Below are 17,045 nucleotides of genomic sequence, written 5' to 3'. Positions count from 1 at the left end.
ATGCATAATACACACACACACGGTTGGCAGCACTAACAGGGGGTCCTTGTAAGATTAGCTGCAGACGGATTTCAGTGTTTAGAAGTTAGAGACAGGATTAATTTGGAGGATCGTTGTCTGAAAGTATCCCATTGTCCTCCCATGTCTGATTCTTCTTCTTTTCGTTTCTACCTGTTTGTTCGACAGTGTGTGTGTCTGATCCATTGAATGGGAAATTGGTTTTGGCAGTATGGAATTCAGTTAATTCCTCCAGCTACGCTTCTAACTTGATTAAATAATCGCTGATTTGATGCAAGCCGGTGTGCGCGCCCCTTGTAGGATCCTGCCTGTGCTCCTTTGTGTGTACACATCTATACGTTAAAAGCAAGGATGGCCTGCTCCTAAAGTGAATTAAAGCTAATTTCATTTTGAACGACTTTGTTTAGAAATCTTTCTTTTTACATTTATTTTAGACTGAAGCATGCTTAAAAAAAAGAAAAACTTCTTTTACGAACTCAAGCGCCAGCGATTCCCATCCGTTTACTCCATCTCTGCTTTAGCTAATGCACAAAATGAACTATTTATATAGATAAAAATTCAAACAGCTCATGTGAAGTCTGGCCTTCCAGAGCTATTTCAAGTAGAGGTGCACCACCAGATGATGCCACACATTGCTTGCAGATGCTGAAATCCATTAAAAAGACTGGATTTTGCTTCTGGACCTGAAGTTTTGGATGCTTATCTGTTGCAGCCAGCTCTCCTATGAAGATCAGTGTAAACAGTTGGTAAAACATCTGTAAGCTTCTGGCTTCAGGATAATCTCAGAGTGGACTTGGCAGAAGTTTCCTGTGACTTTGGTTACACAGATGAGGAAACCGTCTGAAATAATCTATAATTTCTTCATGGCAGTTTGCGCAGATTTGAACAAGTCTTTAAAGATATTTCAACACACAGCAGTCAGATTGGCCTTGTTTATGCATTAAATTTAAAGCCACGAGAGACTAAATGGTTTTCCGATAAAGCTGTTTGTGCACTGGAGCAGTGACCATCAAAGTTATTAAACCAACAAGTCTTGTTTTATTTGCACCGCTTTATATTTTGTCACATTCCAAAGTAAATTAGAAATCAACCACTGATCAGGGGCTGCAATGATAAATTGACTCATATCAGCTGCAAAGGAATCCTTGAAACAAAGTTATTTGATTAAATGCTTCATTTAAACCACATGGCCTCTTCCTGCTTAGTGATCACGTGTTTCACAGGGGTGGTTATTACTGTCGGACAGCGTCTTACGTTATGCGGCATGGAGGGTGAAAGAAAATGGAAAGTACCGGTGGAAAATGAAACTTCGCAAACAATCAAAGAGAAAGAAAATCACAGTAAAACTTAATGAATTCACCGCAATAATTCAAGTCAACAACTGATGAAAGTTTTTACAACGGGGAAGAACTCGCCTACCTTAAAACTGGTTCAGTGACAAAGAAACGTTTACCCAAGAACAGACTAAAGGTTTTGTCTTGTTTAAGGGTTTCACTGATGTACTCCAGTACAAATACAGACCAGTTTTACACTTATGATTAGAGATGTTCCGATACCAGTTATTTCTGTCCGATACCGATTTCGATACTTGGGGTATAGGTATTTGCCGATACCAAGTACTAATCCGATACCAGTATTGTTTTATAAAGAGGTCTATTGAATTTATAATCTAAAGGTTTTGGTTTTATTATAGATTTGGGTGTATATTTTTGTTACTATCATTGATTGGCCTATCATTCGTTTTATAAACATAAAATAACACATGAAAAAAGGATAGTCACAAAATATTTTAATTATTGTATAGATGAAACTTGAATCAAATAATTATTTATAAAATTCAGGAATTTTAGTTGTTGATGCTACTAGTAAAATTAAAGTTCAATTTACAAAACTTACAAAAGTACGCTTTTAAAGAACTTGTATGTAGGAGAAAAAGTCTTTGTCAATACAAAAATACTTCATCTACATTGAAATTATTTATGTAACTCCTTTTAAAGAGAAGTTATAAATTCCTAAACATAAAAGGGCCGCATAATGAGTGTCTACCCAGTGTGCCTTCAAACTTAGTAAAGGCATAGGTGACATGTCTGAGGTCCAAATTTCTGTTGTAAAACTTATTGCAGCAACTTTTTTAGCTTGTGTGAAATATGCTGACTCACGGTTTCATATAGTTTGGGGAGCAGCGTCTCAGCGATAAGCTTCCGTCCTGGCAAAGACTAACGTGGCTCCGAATGTTCAACGAGGCGGCGAAAGCCAACATTTTCTACAAATGGACAGCGGCTGGTCATCCAGGACAATAAATTCTAAAACTTTAGCCGTTATTGCAGTGGCCTTCTTGCTGTCTTGGGTATATTTCTCGCAGAACTTATAGGCATTTAACAGTGTTTGCTGTTGCTGTGGTTCGCTTCGCTTCGCTTCTCCTTTAAGGCAATAAATTCTCCATGCTCTTTTACGTGCCGACAGCCCAAGTGCTTAATAAGGTTGCTCGTGTTGAATTTGGCAGCATTCACACCTCCCCTGGAAACTTCTGCCCTGCATATTAGCCATGTAGCCGTACTGCTAGTAGGGTTTTCCAAAGAAAAGAAATGCGAAATTGTTGAAATACTGCTCATGCTAAGCGCTAGCAAAACAATGACTCGCGTGCAGCGGGTCCCGCTTCGCCTAGCAAGATTGCGTCACTTTCTTTGTGTGTTGTGGAGTTGGGCAGGGGAAGATCCCGTTTACGTGCTATCGGTTCATGTTTAGAAATAAGTAGCCTGGCCTACCAGACTCCTCCTCTGTTTAATTCTGCACAGAGAAAGGGTCTGGGAACTCTCCTATTGAAATAACCCCACTCCGTGAGAATTCTAACCGAGCCAATCAGCGCTGAGCAGCGTTCGTCACAAGAAATAAGTACTCGCCGATTCAAGTACCCTCATTTTTGCCAGAATTGGCAAGTATTTCCGATGCTAGCATCGGCATCTGCCCATCCCTAGTTATGATGTCGATAACCCGGCCGTTCCACCAAACGCATATGCATCACGTAAGGTCCACGAAGCGTAGTCCACAGGAATCGGCCCCCGTTCTTGCGTACGGGTGTGTTTCCTCCAGCCGGAAGCATGTAGTTGCAACACTTTGCTAAATTTGCGCTTCAAGTTTAATTTTTCTTACGCGCTACTCTTCCATAACGCAGGACAGACAGGAAGTCAAAACAAACAACATGCAGATTTCCGATTGTTTAACAATTAAATAAAAATACCTCATCACATGTGAAAACTCACCAACTGAGTTAAACACAGTAGAAAATAAACAGACCTTTTTTTGATCAGTGCTGCCCACTTTCTCCTTGCTTCTCATTGCGTGAACTGGCGGAATCACACGTGATCTAACATTTCTGTGATTTCGTGACCTTGTGGGACCAGCTGCATAGAATGCTTTCACTGCCATTTTGCATCATTTACACGTCCAATGGAAAAGCCCAGTAAGTGTTGTAACACAGAGTTAATGGAGTGCTTCACTAATCAATGTAATATTAAATACAGTAATCAGTTACTAAAATACTCTTATGGTTGCAGTGAAGTGAATTTACCTACTTAAAAGGTATCACCAAAGCACAAAGTTGGATCTTTGAATGATTGCATGATTAGTGGCCACTGGGAAACAGATGGACACTCCAAATAATCCCATAATATAAGTTTTTATTAATGTTTATTTAAATACATTGCTTAAATTTACTTTTAAAAGCTGCAGTAAGTTTTTTTTCAATGATTTGCTGACAGTTGAATCACTGCTTGGGTGTGTGTGCGTGCGTGCGTGCGTGCGTGCGTGCGTGCGTGTGTGTGTGTGTGTGTGTGTGTGTGTGTGTGTGTGTGTGTGTTCGTGTGTGTGTGTGTCAGAGGGCGTTGTGTTGGTGCCAAATGAGCGATTATGCGCCGTAGATAAATAGATGTCATTAAGAGTCTGAGCTCTAATTAACAGCGGCCCTTTTCTGCAGGCTGAGGTAAGTGGGAGAGGCCAGGTATGAGTAATAAATCAGCAAAACATACACAGTTTGTTTGGAACCACCAGCACAGAAACATCCAGACAGACAAAGCTCACCATTGAACTGCTTGTGGGCATGTTTGCACACACATCTGATCCCCCACTTGCTCTGCTATCGTCCTAGCAGGGATTTTGATTAGTCAGACATCCCTAACACACTCCATGGCTCATGGCCTCACATCCAAATCTAGCTTTTACCTTCATTAGCCGGTGGAAGCAAATATTTTCAGGTGTGCTGCAATGAGGGGCAGCTGTGGGGCCATATGCAAGTGATTTGGGAACTCGGAGGGAAACTGAATTCTGATGACAGACGCACTGTTTGGCTTGCACACATACACGTCCACGTACACACAAGCAGGAAGCATACATCAATCAATCACCTGGCTCCGTTCTCTCTACATGTGGTGACCGTATGGTGTGTGTACGCGATAAAAACCTACTTGGATTTGGTCATGTAGGTGTTCTGCTGTCTGATCTGGGATCGCCAGAAACACGTGTTCCACAGAGATCCTGCCAAGATTAGCTCAGGTGTTTATTACACGCAGGATTGTTGGAAGCCGGGTGTTTTCTTATACACATAAAAACCTGGAGATGTTTTTCTAGAATAAACAAACACATCTGTCGCGATTCTCTGTTTTAATGTAAAGTCCGATTCTGAGGAGTTAAAGCACCTGTGAATGAACTGAAATTACAAAGCTAAATGTCAGTAGTTGAATAAATCCCTAACTGCAAACAAACAAGTACTGATGTATATTATGGTTTTTACTTGAGGACAGAAAAACAACTGATAAATTCTCCAGTCCTAGAACTTCTCCCATTTAATGAAAGATTGTTTTGGTAAATGTATTTACGTCAAGTTTCCCAGCCCGTGCAGCATTTACGCATTCCCAAACGGCACATAAAGTTGGTTAATTGTGCTGTGATCCTTGCAGTGCATTAGATTGCAAAAATTACCTTAACGCCGCTGTGCCTTCTGGGCTCTCACGCTTTTAGCCGACAGCCCAAAGCAGATGCTCAGTGGAGGTTCTGGTAGTGGCTCCATCTGTAGCTCTGAGACCACATGCAGCCTGATTGAAGTAAGGCATTCTTCTGTGTTTTTAACTTGTTTAACTGGGTGTTCTGAGCTTCAAAGGGGGAAAAAAAAAACACAAAAAAGCTATGTGTAGCTCTCAGCTGTGTCATAAACATAAAACAACAAGAAGCCAGCACCAACCAGGCAGGGTCCTGATGGGCAAAAGTCAATGATGGAGAGAAGGATGAAACAGAATAAGATACTAGAAAGTTAGAGCGTACATAGAAAGTGTGGATTTCAGAATAAAGCAACTTTAGTCAAGATGATCTTGGAAGTTTCACATGGATTAAAGTTAAAGGAATCAATTAAAATTTAAAGGAAAACTAAATCTTTCAAAGTTTTGAGTCACTTTTTGGGAGGTTTTGCACCACAGATAGACCAGATATTTGGTAGACCATTGGCGCAGCATACAGGGAATTTTCCCCACAGACTAGTTCAATCAATCAATCAATCATTCAAAGCTTTTTTTATAAAGCGCCTTCTGCAACCCTGTCAGGAAGACCAAGGCGCTGAACACTGTACAGTACAAAGTCAAATAAAGTGAATAAATCAGAAAATAAAAGCAATTCAAATTACAGATTACAAAAAAGGTGAAACATTCTAGTAGAATACAAATGTGTAAAACAAGGAAAAAATTGAACCAATGAAGACTGAGATAAAATCAACATAAATGACGGCCTAAATCAAATACATTCAGGGAACGCCAAGTGGAGGAGGTGTGTTTTTAGGCGACTCTTGAAGACTGGCAGAGATGGGGACAGCCTAACTGAGGGTGGCAACTGGTTCCAAAGTGACGGTGCTAGTACTGAGAAAGCCCGGTCCCCACGAGTACGACACCTAGAACGAGGAACAACGAGCAGGCCTTGGTCAGAGGAGCGCAGAGCGCGTGATGGGGAATGTCTGTCCAGGAGCGTGGCCAGATAGGGGGGAGCACCACCCTGGATGAAATAGCAGTAGTTAGCAGTTCTAATCACACAGACCATAGCAGAAGGCAAAAGGATTTAGCCTTTCAGGTCGGTCTAGCCGCTCTCCATTGAACCTTCAGCAGGCCCAGTCTTGTCAGTCACAGTTTGGTGGGCGAGGTGTTTCTACAACTAAGTGAAATAACAAGATGGTGACAGTTCGTTTGAAACAGCTTTGGCATGAACTTTGAACTATTTAGACTTGGGCTTTTCTTTGAGTCAAGAACAGATATAGATATGGGTCCTTTATTTTGAAAACGGAAGTATTTGCGTCTTCTTTGACAGTATGGAGGACTGCCCTGTTGACTGACATGTACATTGCTGAGTACATCACATGTTTCGTTGTCCAATAGCATGTGAAGACAGTTTTAAAGGCAACTATAGATCCCGCCCCATGACTGAGATCTGTTTATGTGTCGTGGCCAGACTATATTCACATATATATGATGGCATGCCAGGCTACAAAACGCTCCAGTTTTTTTCACTGGAAATCAGTCAATGGGGCAATCCGCCATGTTTCATTGAAGAAGCAAATGCATTCTTTTTTTAAATGAAGACCTTGGGTACCTTTATTTGAGCTTGTCTCAGTCCAAGTCTAAATCTTTCAAAGTTGATGTTAAAGCCGTTTCAAATGAGTGCCATTCCTGAATCAATGCCAGTGTTGTAGATTTTCTTCATTGCATCTGTGGTTCAAAGCCCGCCCAGCAAACATAAAGCAGTGTGATTACCAAGACTCAAAGCTGTTCAGGCCAGTGGTAGACCTGCTGAGACTACAAAGTAGAGTGGCTAGATCGACCTGCAGACCCAAGTCTTTTGTTGCTACTGTTGGTCTAGATTTCTAGACTAAGCTCATGTGACCATCTGAGAAAACGATAAACTTAAAACAACGAACAAATGGTTTTCAATAATCTTTGTTGCAAACTTTTACCCTTTTTTTTTTTTTGGTTATCACTGGTTTTGTCTCATTTGAATTTGTTGCCAATTTTATTGCCCACCACCAAAAAGTAAAAAGACACTCTGTCGTCTCAAACGTCTTTTTAACCTTTTGCTGGTGATTATTTGATGTACATCTTACAGCTGGTCAATGAATCAAAAATTTATGATTATTAAAATTTCTGACTCTTATTGAGATAATTTCTTCCTTGTCAATAAATTTGATAAAAATGAAAAGATGTGTAGGTTGGCAACGTTCATGCCAACCTACCAACCTAAGCTGTACCACCTTGAGTCACGTAAAAAGGTGACTCAACGTAATACATGTGACAGCCCCATCTAGTGGACAGCGTTAGTTTCTGCACATACCTGTAGTTATCGTCCATTTATCGTTATCGAGGTGAAATCCTCAATATATCGTGATATTGTTTTTAGGCCATATCGCCCAACCCTAGCATGTCTAAAAGTTACCTCTTGAGTCAACCAGATTAACGATGACAGCCACGGCAAAACCATAGAAACACATAAATGGCTAACTTGATCGGTTTTACAGATATTGAAGTTAAGTTTGGTGCGTCTGTTGCTGAGTCATTCACAAATCTTCATGTGCTAACATGAAGTGGGGGCAGCAGTAGCTCAAGAGGTTGATGTTCGATCTCGGCTCTGGACAGAGAATTCTGCTGTTGTGTCGTTGAGCAAGACATTTAACCCACCTTTCTTGCTGATGGTGATCAGAGGGACCGGCGCCTGTGCTCGGTAGCCTCGCCTCTGTCAGTGTGCCCCAGGGCAGCTGTGGCTACATTGTAGCTCATCCCACCAGAGTGTGAATGGATGAATGCTACTCTGTTGTGTAAAGTGCTTTGGAGTCCTCTAGGGTTGTCACGGTATGAAAATTTAACCTCACGGTTATTGTGACCAAAATTATCACGGTTTTCGGTATTATCGCGGTATTTTTTAAACGGTGTTGCATATGTTCAGAAAGCATTGATAGTCCTGTTCTACACAAACTGAAATAGTTTTGAAAATGTTTAACAGTGTTTATTAAACCTAAAATAACACAAAGCCTTAGCAAAAGTGCAACTTTTCACTAGTAAAGGAACAAATAGCTTATTTTTCTGGAACATGTTACAGTAGTCAGTGCAGGTTTAAATTATACAAATCCAAACATTCAAAACATAAACAATATGTAAACAAATCAAAGAAACACCACTTGTTTTCTCATATACTTGTTTTCTTCATTATCAAAATGAAAATCTAAAACTCCAGTCCACACTTGACTTGAGCACTGTACAAGTCAACCTTAAAAAATATGTATTTAAAACAAATAGCCACTTTAAACAAATTACTAAAATAACTACTACACTATGTAATCAAATCCAAATGTTCAAGTATAAATGGCATTGAATAAGTAAACAAATCAATGACAAGGAACTAATTGTATATTTCTCTTCATCATCAACAAATAAGATGCTTCATCCAGCAACAGGGTGTCCGTGACACGGTTTAAATGCTGGCAGAGGACGCTGCGGCTGCAGTATATAGTGACTCGTTGCATTCTCCCTCAACCAAAAGTCCTCACGTCATGCATTTCAGCTAAAATGCTAATGTTAACTTACCTTGCACTGGCTGTAGAGACGTGGGTGATCGTCACACAGATGTGCCATTAGATTCGAAGTGTTGCTGCCTTTTGCAGACACTTGTTTCCTGCACGTTCTGCAAACGGGATAGCCGTCTTCTATTAACTGTCCCTCAGCATTTTTCAGAAATCCCAAATATGCCCATACTTCCGATTTAGTCTTCTTTGAGGGCTGATGGATGTCCTGGGCGCTGCCGTCTCCTCCTTCGGCCATTATTTCAGCTTCAAAGTTTTGGTGCCGTTGCAAACTAAAAAGTGCGTGTGCGCGCCGCGGGAACTTCAGCTGAAGCGACGGTGGCTGGTAAGGGTCATCGCGCCGAAACCGCGGCCACGGTAAACCCACCGAGATAATATAGTTTTTTAAAAACTGGACGGTTATTTTTATTGTCAACTTTTTTACCGGGGTTTACCGCTATACCGGTTACCGTGACAACCCTAGAGTCCTCTGACCCTGAAAGGTGCTATACAAGTGTGGATCATTTATCAAATATTGCAGATAGCCTACAATGCTTTCAAAACTTGACTGAAAGGGCTTTAACTTCGTCGTTTTTCTGGATAAGATGGTCTCAGCTTGAAACTCTTGAGAGGTGGTGGGCCTTGACTCATTTTTGTATGCAGCTACATTTCAGACGTTGCCTCAAATAGCTTCCCCACTGAATGGAAATGAAGCCTAGCACAACCATTTCTCGTGTTGTCATCATGGAGGCATCAGCGAAGGATCTGTCAGCGGTTGAGAACATGATTTGAAAGACTAAGGAGAGGAGAAAATAAAGTTGAAGAATAGAAAGAATGATGAAATTTAATTTTAATACCAGATCGAGAGAAAGAACAGACCTACTAGACATGCAAATGGAGGAGAAAGATGAGGTATGCTGTCCTCCCAGGGTCATAAAGGTGCTGTGTGGGGCCAGAGGCTTAATGGGATGGAGAAACGTTGTGATTGGCTCATTACTGTGATGGAGCACATTGCCACAACAATTGGCCTTTTCACCCCCCCACCCCCACCCCACCCTCCATCCCTCTTTCAACAATCTACTTCTGTATGCACCGCCGCACCCAGACCTGCAGAGGTGTATATATGAGAACACTAATACAGTAAAAGTCGAACATTTACCTGCAACGCTTTATCCTGCAAGGTGAAATCATATCTCATCTCCTCGCATCTCTTTAGCTTAGCTTTAGCGTCTAGTAGCTTTCAACTGCAGTGTCTCAGGAGTTCACTCTAAAAAACACAAATAAGCTGAATGGCTAATCATTTCCTGAGGTTTAAAGTCACCATCTTGTCTGTTTTTTTTTTTTTTTTTTTTTTGTTGGTTTATGTTGCAGCATTTTAACGTTTCCTGTTCTTCTCTCCACAGAGGCGCAGAGGCAGCGGGGTTTTCTGTGCTAACTGTCTGACCACCAAGACATCACTGTGGAGGAAAAACGCCAACGGAGGCTACGTCTGCAACGCGTGTGGCTTATACCAAAAACTACATTCGGTAAGTTGTCGGCTCACAGGTGTGAAAAGGTATTTGTCTGCAGCTGAGAAGCTTCTGGTAAAACAAGACCAGTTACATTTTTGTCACTTGTAGAAAAACAAATGTTCAGAAGGTTTTATTTATATTATGAAATTAAATGCGTAAATTAATCTTTTTGTAATTATTCTAAATAAAGACTTAAATCTAAAGAGCAAGTCACCCCCTACCAGAGTCCAACTCTACTCCTATTTCCTGTTGGGAAAATGCACCACAAGGAGGCGTTGCCTGGCAGACAGAGAAGGCGGAGCCGCTAACAAATAAACACTCATACATACAGGCTCTCCGTGGCATTGTGACATCACATGGTACTAGGGAACATCCTAGGGTACCTCTTAGCCAATAGCGATGGCAGATTTAAATTCAAGAAAACGTTGGGATTTATTTAGCATCTTTCATTCGTTTATGGCAAAAAATAATTTTTTAATCAAACATTCCCATGTTTTCTGTTTTTTGCATCTTTCAATAAAAATATGAATAAAATTATTCTCTACTAAACAGTCGGAAACCTGGAGAAACCTCGTGTCTGTAGTTTTTAACATTATTTTAATTATTTTTAATGGTTCAGTGTCAAGAAATAAAAAAAAAATCTTACATTTCTGCATTTTTGTTGTTTAAACTCTGCTGTGAAAATAGTTACTTGATGGCAAAAATCTATTACATTTATTGATTAATGTAACCGTTTTAAGTCCGTTTGCTAAATTCCTTCTCAAATACACAATAATGGCACAAAGTCGGAAACAGTTTTTTTCTCTCAAAAATGAACTCCGAGCCAAGTTAAAGCAATAAATGAGAGTACGTTTGCTTGACGGAATAATGAAAAGCTCTAAACTCATCTCCACTCATACGATACTCGTAAAGGAAGCGGTTGTGTAGCTACTTTATGGACTGGCTGTGCTTCATCACACAGCTTCAGCCACTAATAATCGTTCCTCCAGTGTGGCCAATTAGCATATAATGCAAATGAAAATGTTCCTGATGCAGTTTAATTCCTGTATGTGCTTTTAATTCCTGTATGTGCTTTTAATTCCTGTATGTGAAAAAGTAATATTGTGGAAAACGTATGTTTAATTAGCTCATCCCTGAGAGTCGTAGGGGGGAAATGTGATGGAAGGAATCAAGTTTAGCATCTTAGCCTGAGGGGCGTCAGCGGAAATCACAAATGTAATTAGACCGAACAAAAAGCAACTCAGACAGGTTTGGATTTAGACTTTTAAGTAATAAGATTTGTTTTATTTTGTTGAGCCCAGCTTGTAAAATGTCAAAAGCAAATGTTTAGATGTAATAAATCAGCATGTTAATAAACACAGCAGTGGGCTCAACCCTCTTAAAGCTTCTGGAGGAGCTACCGAGGAAAGATGGCTACTGTGCCGTTTCCTCCTCCTCCACCCCGCAGATGTCCTTGGTTCAAACCGTTCGTCTCATCTGCTGCTCCAATCACGTTCCAGCTCGCTCCATTCTTGGCAGTCTTCACGACAACCATATTTTATATCCCACAATAAAAGTTTTATACGCTCTACACACATTATTAGAGAGGATAGCAGCTAGTAAAACACTTGAGAGTCCGAGAGGGGATGGGGGGGTTATGAATGGGGGGGGGGGGGGGGGGTTTGAAGGGAATGTGGAATTCCTCAAATATTCATGGACAGATGGTAAAATGCTAGATTTAAAAAGTTAGTCTAGATAATAAAAAATATCCTGTAAAAAAAACTTTCACTTGACTTAAAGTCCAACTAAACATGAGATTATTTTGAAATTATTGTTTTTTATAATAAATGAAATTCATTAAGTGTTAAAAGATGACACAGAAGTTCATTTCTCAAATGTTAGCTACGTTAGCAGCCTAAACAGGAAGTGCTGGTTTATAACGCTCTGGTTTTAGACTGTCTCTGGTTGCAACTATAAAAGGTAAAAACATCAGAGATGTGTTCATTTCACACACCCAATTTTTTTTTAATTTTCAATTATTTGTATTTTTGAGTAATTTGTCGATATTACTAGCAAAATTAGCCATGTTTGCAGCCTAAACAGGAAGTGCATTTTTTTTCTGTCCTGGTTTTTGAATAATTCAGTTGGTTGCAAAAAAGCCAAAAACATAATAGAGGTGTTTATTTCACACACACAAAATAATATTTATGTTTTCTTAATAAGTATTTTTTTGCCATTAGTGACTAAATTAGCCATGTTAGCCTAAACAGGAAGTGGTTATTGACTCATTCTCTCAGCTGGTTGAAAATGTTCGTGTAAAGAAGGAATTAGGGGTCGGCCAATAAATCGATCGGTCGATATTTATCAACTTGTGTACATCGGCACCGGCCGATATTTGTCCTTAGTTCCAGTCAGGCGCATCCTTGGGCAGCCCGGCGCTGTTCCAGAATTTAATATAAATGTACGTTTACGTTCACTGATAACATCTCCGAAATGAATACTCTAAATTAACTTTATTTAGGTGTCAGACTTTAACAATGAGCCATGCACAACATTAAGATTTAACAGTTGGTTACATTCAGAGTTTAAAAACTGATCCAACTTTAAAAGTTTTGTGCATCAACAGATGCTACTAGTGACATTTTAGCCTGAAAATAAGGTGGAAAACGATATCTGGATGTAGGCCAAAAAAATCAGCCCATAAAAATCGGAAGTACAACACATCAGTATTGGCAATAAAAAATAACAATTTTGATTGACTTTTAGAATCAGCTTGAATTTCATGATTCCATTTCAAGCCTCCTATAATGAAGTTTCTTGGTGTGTTTTTCAGCCAAATGAAGGAGGAACACGTTTCCACTGTGCTTAGCATTATGGGACACGTGTGCCCCATCACTTCCTCCACTTCCTGCGTCGCCTGAATTCGTTCCTACTAAAACCCAGCGGAGGTTTCTGGGGCCTCCTTTCTTCTTTTCCCTGTTAGTTCCTGACCTTCGTCTCACCTCTTCCTCCCCCATGCACCCACTTGTGATTTCTCTCACCCCTTTGTTTACTTCTCCTCAGACGAAAACACTAAGTCGGAGGAGAAGAGGAGGCGAAACGTCAGTTCTATTAAAAAGTACTGATACTTTTTGGCTGCTGCTCTGGTTACTGTTGCAATCCTGTTCATGGTATTGATCAAGACGTCTAAAATGTGCATTGAAATCCTTAGAGGGCCAGCGCTCTGGTTAACAGTGCTGGCAGTTAGCTGTCTAAGAGGCAGCAGTGCTTCAGAAAGTCGCTTCACAACTCAATATTTGAATCAGTGTTTTGTATTAAAGGGCGTAGAAAGCATTAAGAATTTCTTTTGTTCTGAATGACTCATATTTAATAAATATTTGTTGTGCAATTCAAATGGAAAGTCAAGGATTTTGCTCCATCTTCAGTGCCTGTTGGCTGTTAGACTCGCTGTGATGTCTGCATGCTTCAAAAAGTAAACGCATGAACACGACTGGCTGTAAATTAATGGCACCTCAGAGAAGACATGAGATCACTTCAAAATGGCAAAAATTCCCTGATAATTTATTATTTGTGTATTGAGTACCTTACGATGAGGGAAACTCAGATGAAATGGTAGAATTAGATGTTAAAAATGGACTTTTTCATCCACATTTTAATGGAAGAGGTGTGATTTAGTGAGCTGAGGGGAAGAGGTGTGCTGCAGAATACAAAACAAAACGTACGGTTGCACAGTTTTAGAAAATATGGAATTCCTAAGACACTGTTGTTTTTACGGGATGTCTGATTGTTTAATATTGTTTTTAGACATGCAGCTTGTGGTTTATTGGAGTCCTTTCTGATGTTTTTATAACAGTATTGATACCATTTGGAGCTAATGTGTAGCCCTATGACTGCACCTTGATAAACTACTGAACATGTTTCCGTTAAATGTGTCGATACTCATAAAATCTTTAGTATATTTCAGTTTAATAGTTTGGAAGTTATTAATTCCTGATAGAATAAAATTAGTTTAAAGTGAGAAAATGTGATTAAATCGTAAAAATAGACGAAAAAAAAGAAAACAAAATTTGGGTTCTAATGATATTTTGTCATGAACACAGTGACTCTAGAGCAGCAGAAGTTAAAGAAAACAATGACGTAAGTTTCTGACTGACCCCGGTGTAAACTTTAGTAAACATGAACAAGTTTTCTTGTTACTTTGTGTTAATGACCCATAAAATGCACCGTCCATATTTAAATATCCACCGATGATTTGATGCGGGACCGTTTATTTTCGTTGCAGGGAAGCATTTGTTCATGAATGTTTTACGGTGCTGGAACAAGAACGGACAAAAAATACAAATGTTTGAGTGAAACTTCTGTGGGGGTGAAATAAATTTACATGAGATGCAAGTGCTCCCCCTTGTGTTCAGGGTAAGAAGTGCAGCCACCAGGGGTCGTGGGTTTGTTGGAAGAGCTGCTCATTTGATCTAGTTTCCATTTGGAAACCAGATTTAAATATCTCTTTGACTTTGAATGTGTTTTCATTTTGTTTTTGTTCAGGCACTTTGTTGACGTGCTGGCTTTGATGGTAAAGGATTTTCAGGCAGGACTTTTTTTCTAGTCCACTTGATCGTGCCTTTTGCATTCAGAGTGGATTCTCAATCAATAAAACCACTTATTCATTAAATTTAATCAAAGTCGCATAATCCTTGGGTGTGTACTCTTGACGTTTCTTATATAAGTCGGCAGCCGTGTTGGTGTACTAAAGCAGAGGAGGAGAAACTGTGGTGATTTTTAAAATATTTTATTTCATTACAGACGCCCAGACCTTTAAACATCATCAAGCAGAACAATGGTGAGCAAATCATCCGACGGCGAACCAGAAAGCGCATCAACCCCGACTCGCTGCCGTCCGAAAACCCCGCCCCCAAGCAGCAGCGAATCACCAGCGAGGAGCGAGTGAATGGGGAGGAATCAGACCGAAGCAGCTCATCGGCGAAAACCCAGCAGCCCTCCCCCCAATCGCGATCTCCTCGCTCCACTCAGGCTTTCCTAGCCAATCAGACGCTGGAGATCCACCGACGCATGCCCCCCCTCCTCCTCCCGACTCATCCTCCCTCAGCCTTGGTCTCCGAGAGCAACGGCACCATCGCAGAGGGAGTGATGACATCAAAGGGAGAGGGAGGAAAAGGGGGAGGGGGCTCGGGAAGAGGCAGTCCGATTGAAAAGTACATGCGTCCCTCTAAGCCATCTAGTTACTCTCCTCCAGGTTCACCAATTGAGAAATATCAGTATCCCCTTTTCTCATTACCCCTTCCTTTAACCATCTCACCCGACCTGACCCCCGAGTCCGACTGGCTCAGGTTCTGGACTAAATATAAGATGGCTGCCGCTTCAGGGGTCACGGGTAGCATTAGTAACCTCAGCAGCCCTGGCAGTCTTGGAAACAACACCCACCATCTTGGTGCGATGGTAACTCCTGTACAGTATCATCAGCAAACCTACACGGTGCCTTACTGTGCCTCCCCCTTCTCCCCTCTGCCCCCTCCTCCAGCCCCGACCCACTACCCTGCTCCTCACCTCCCCCAGACCTCCTCAGCAGCATCTCCGGAGAACGACGCTCCACTGGATCTCGCAATAAGACAAAGGGATTCAAGCGCGGCGCATACGAATGGCGCAGAGCGGAGAAGGCCGGACTCGCCTCGGACGGGAAACTGCAAGGGTGAGAAGGAGGAGGAAGAGATGGCCAATGAAGGAGAGAACCCGAGTGAGGAGACAACCGGAAGGAAGGAAGTTAAAGATGAGGCGGTCAAATGTCAACCAGTTCCATCTGATTGCACAAAGGTGGAAGCAGCCACACAGGACGACCTGACCAATCGTTGCTTCCACTGTGGGATCTATTTCCTGGATGAGGTCATGTACGCCCTACACATGAGTTGCCATGGCGAGAAGGCGCCGTACCAATGCGGTTTTTGCCTGTATGTGTGTGTGGACCGTTACGACTTCACCACACACATACAGAGAGGCTTACACAGGTACTCGGACGAAATGTCTCTACGGGAGGGCAACACTCAGAATGTCATGGCAACGCCCGAGAGAGAAAACGTGGCGGACGATGAGCAAAAAGACAGAGATGATGTCATAGGAGCGTGCGAGGGCAATAAAGCGAGGGAGAATACGGGCAGTGAGGATGATCAAACAGGTGCTGAGGAAGGAGGAATAAACGAGGCGGTAACGATCAGTGATGGTATCACAAAACCCACGGAGGTCTTAACTGTTACAGAGTCCAAGAAGTGAGACGGGCTCGCCGATGGAAACTAAATGCTGCCTTTTAATAGTGTTATTGATTGAAAAGGCTCGATGCCTTGGTGTTCTTGGAGGTTAGCTTATTTCTAATTGAAACGCATCTTCATGCTGGAAGAGCTCCGCTGTCATTTGGTCCAAACAAGAACAACCTGTTCCAGGTGAAGTTAGAGCAGAGGCAGGCCAAGTAGGGCTCACTCTACAGCTCTCAACGGGGTGCTGGCATCCAGCTCAAATCGCCTTTCATCAACAGCCACTTTATGTGTTTTTCACATAGAAAAGTGGTCCAGACCTACGTAGACACCAAACAGCGGAGCTAAAATACTAAACTAACGCCTAAACGTAGTTGCAACATGCGAACAAGCTGGTTCATTTCAGCACAACCAGATCTGATCTGGTTAGAACTGCTGTTTTTGTTTTGTTCTTAATTTTCCTGAAGTTTTTCCCTCTTGAAGTTTGCAAATGGATCAATAACCAAAAACACGACGGACTCTTGGACGCAGGTGCGTTTGGAACTGTTGAGGGCTGGGTTGAAGAGTGGGATTGGTTTGTTTGCTGTTTCTCAAACGAATGAAACTCCTGGATCAATGCAAAAACCGCCATCTGCACAGTGACCGGGCTCGTTACTACCCAGACGTTCTGAAACGGCTTAAAGCTGCTTAAAACGGATCAAA

At 41.3% G+C, this 17,045-nt stretch overlaps 1 protein-coding gene across 1 annotated transcript in view; it reads left to right on the top strand.

Annotated features, from left to right (window-relative positions):
• The window catches only part of trps1 (trichorhinophalangeal syndrome I), a 137,903-nt gene extending 121,323 nt beyond the window's left edge, over positions 1-16,580 (top strand). Inside the window, exons 9-10 of the mRNA XM_070547454.1 lie at positions 10,000-10,122; positions 14,887-16,580. Of these exons, the coding sequence (XP_070403555.1) occupies positions 10,000-10,122; positions 14,887-16,365 (1,602 nt within the window). The 3' untranslated portion in view covers positions 16,366-16,580. The remainder of the gene's footprint in view (positions 1-9,999; positions 10,123-14,886) is intronic.
• Positions 16,581-17,045: the final 465 nt, after the last annotated feature.

The sequence above is a fragment of the Nothobranchius furzeri genome, chromosome 19, assembly GCF_043380555.1.
Source record: "Nothobranchius furzeri strain GRZ-AD chromosome 19, NfurGRZ-RIMD1, whole genome shotgun sequence".
Classification (NCBI taxonomy): domain Eukaryota; kingdom Metazoa; phylum Chordata; class Actinopteri; order Cyprinodontiformes; family Nothobranchiidae; genus Nothobranchius; species Nothobranchius furzeri.
The sequence above is the reverse complement of the archived record's forward strand: the minus strand, read 5'-3'. Positions and strand labels throughout refer to the sequence as shown.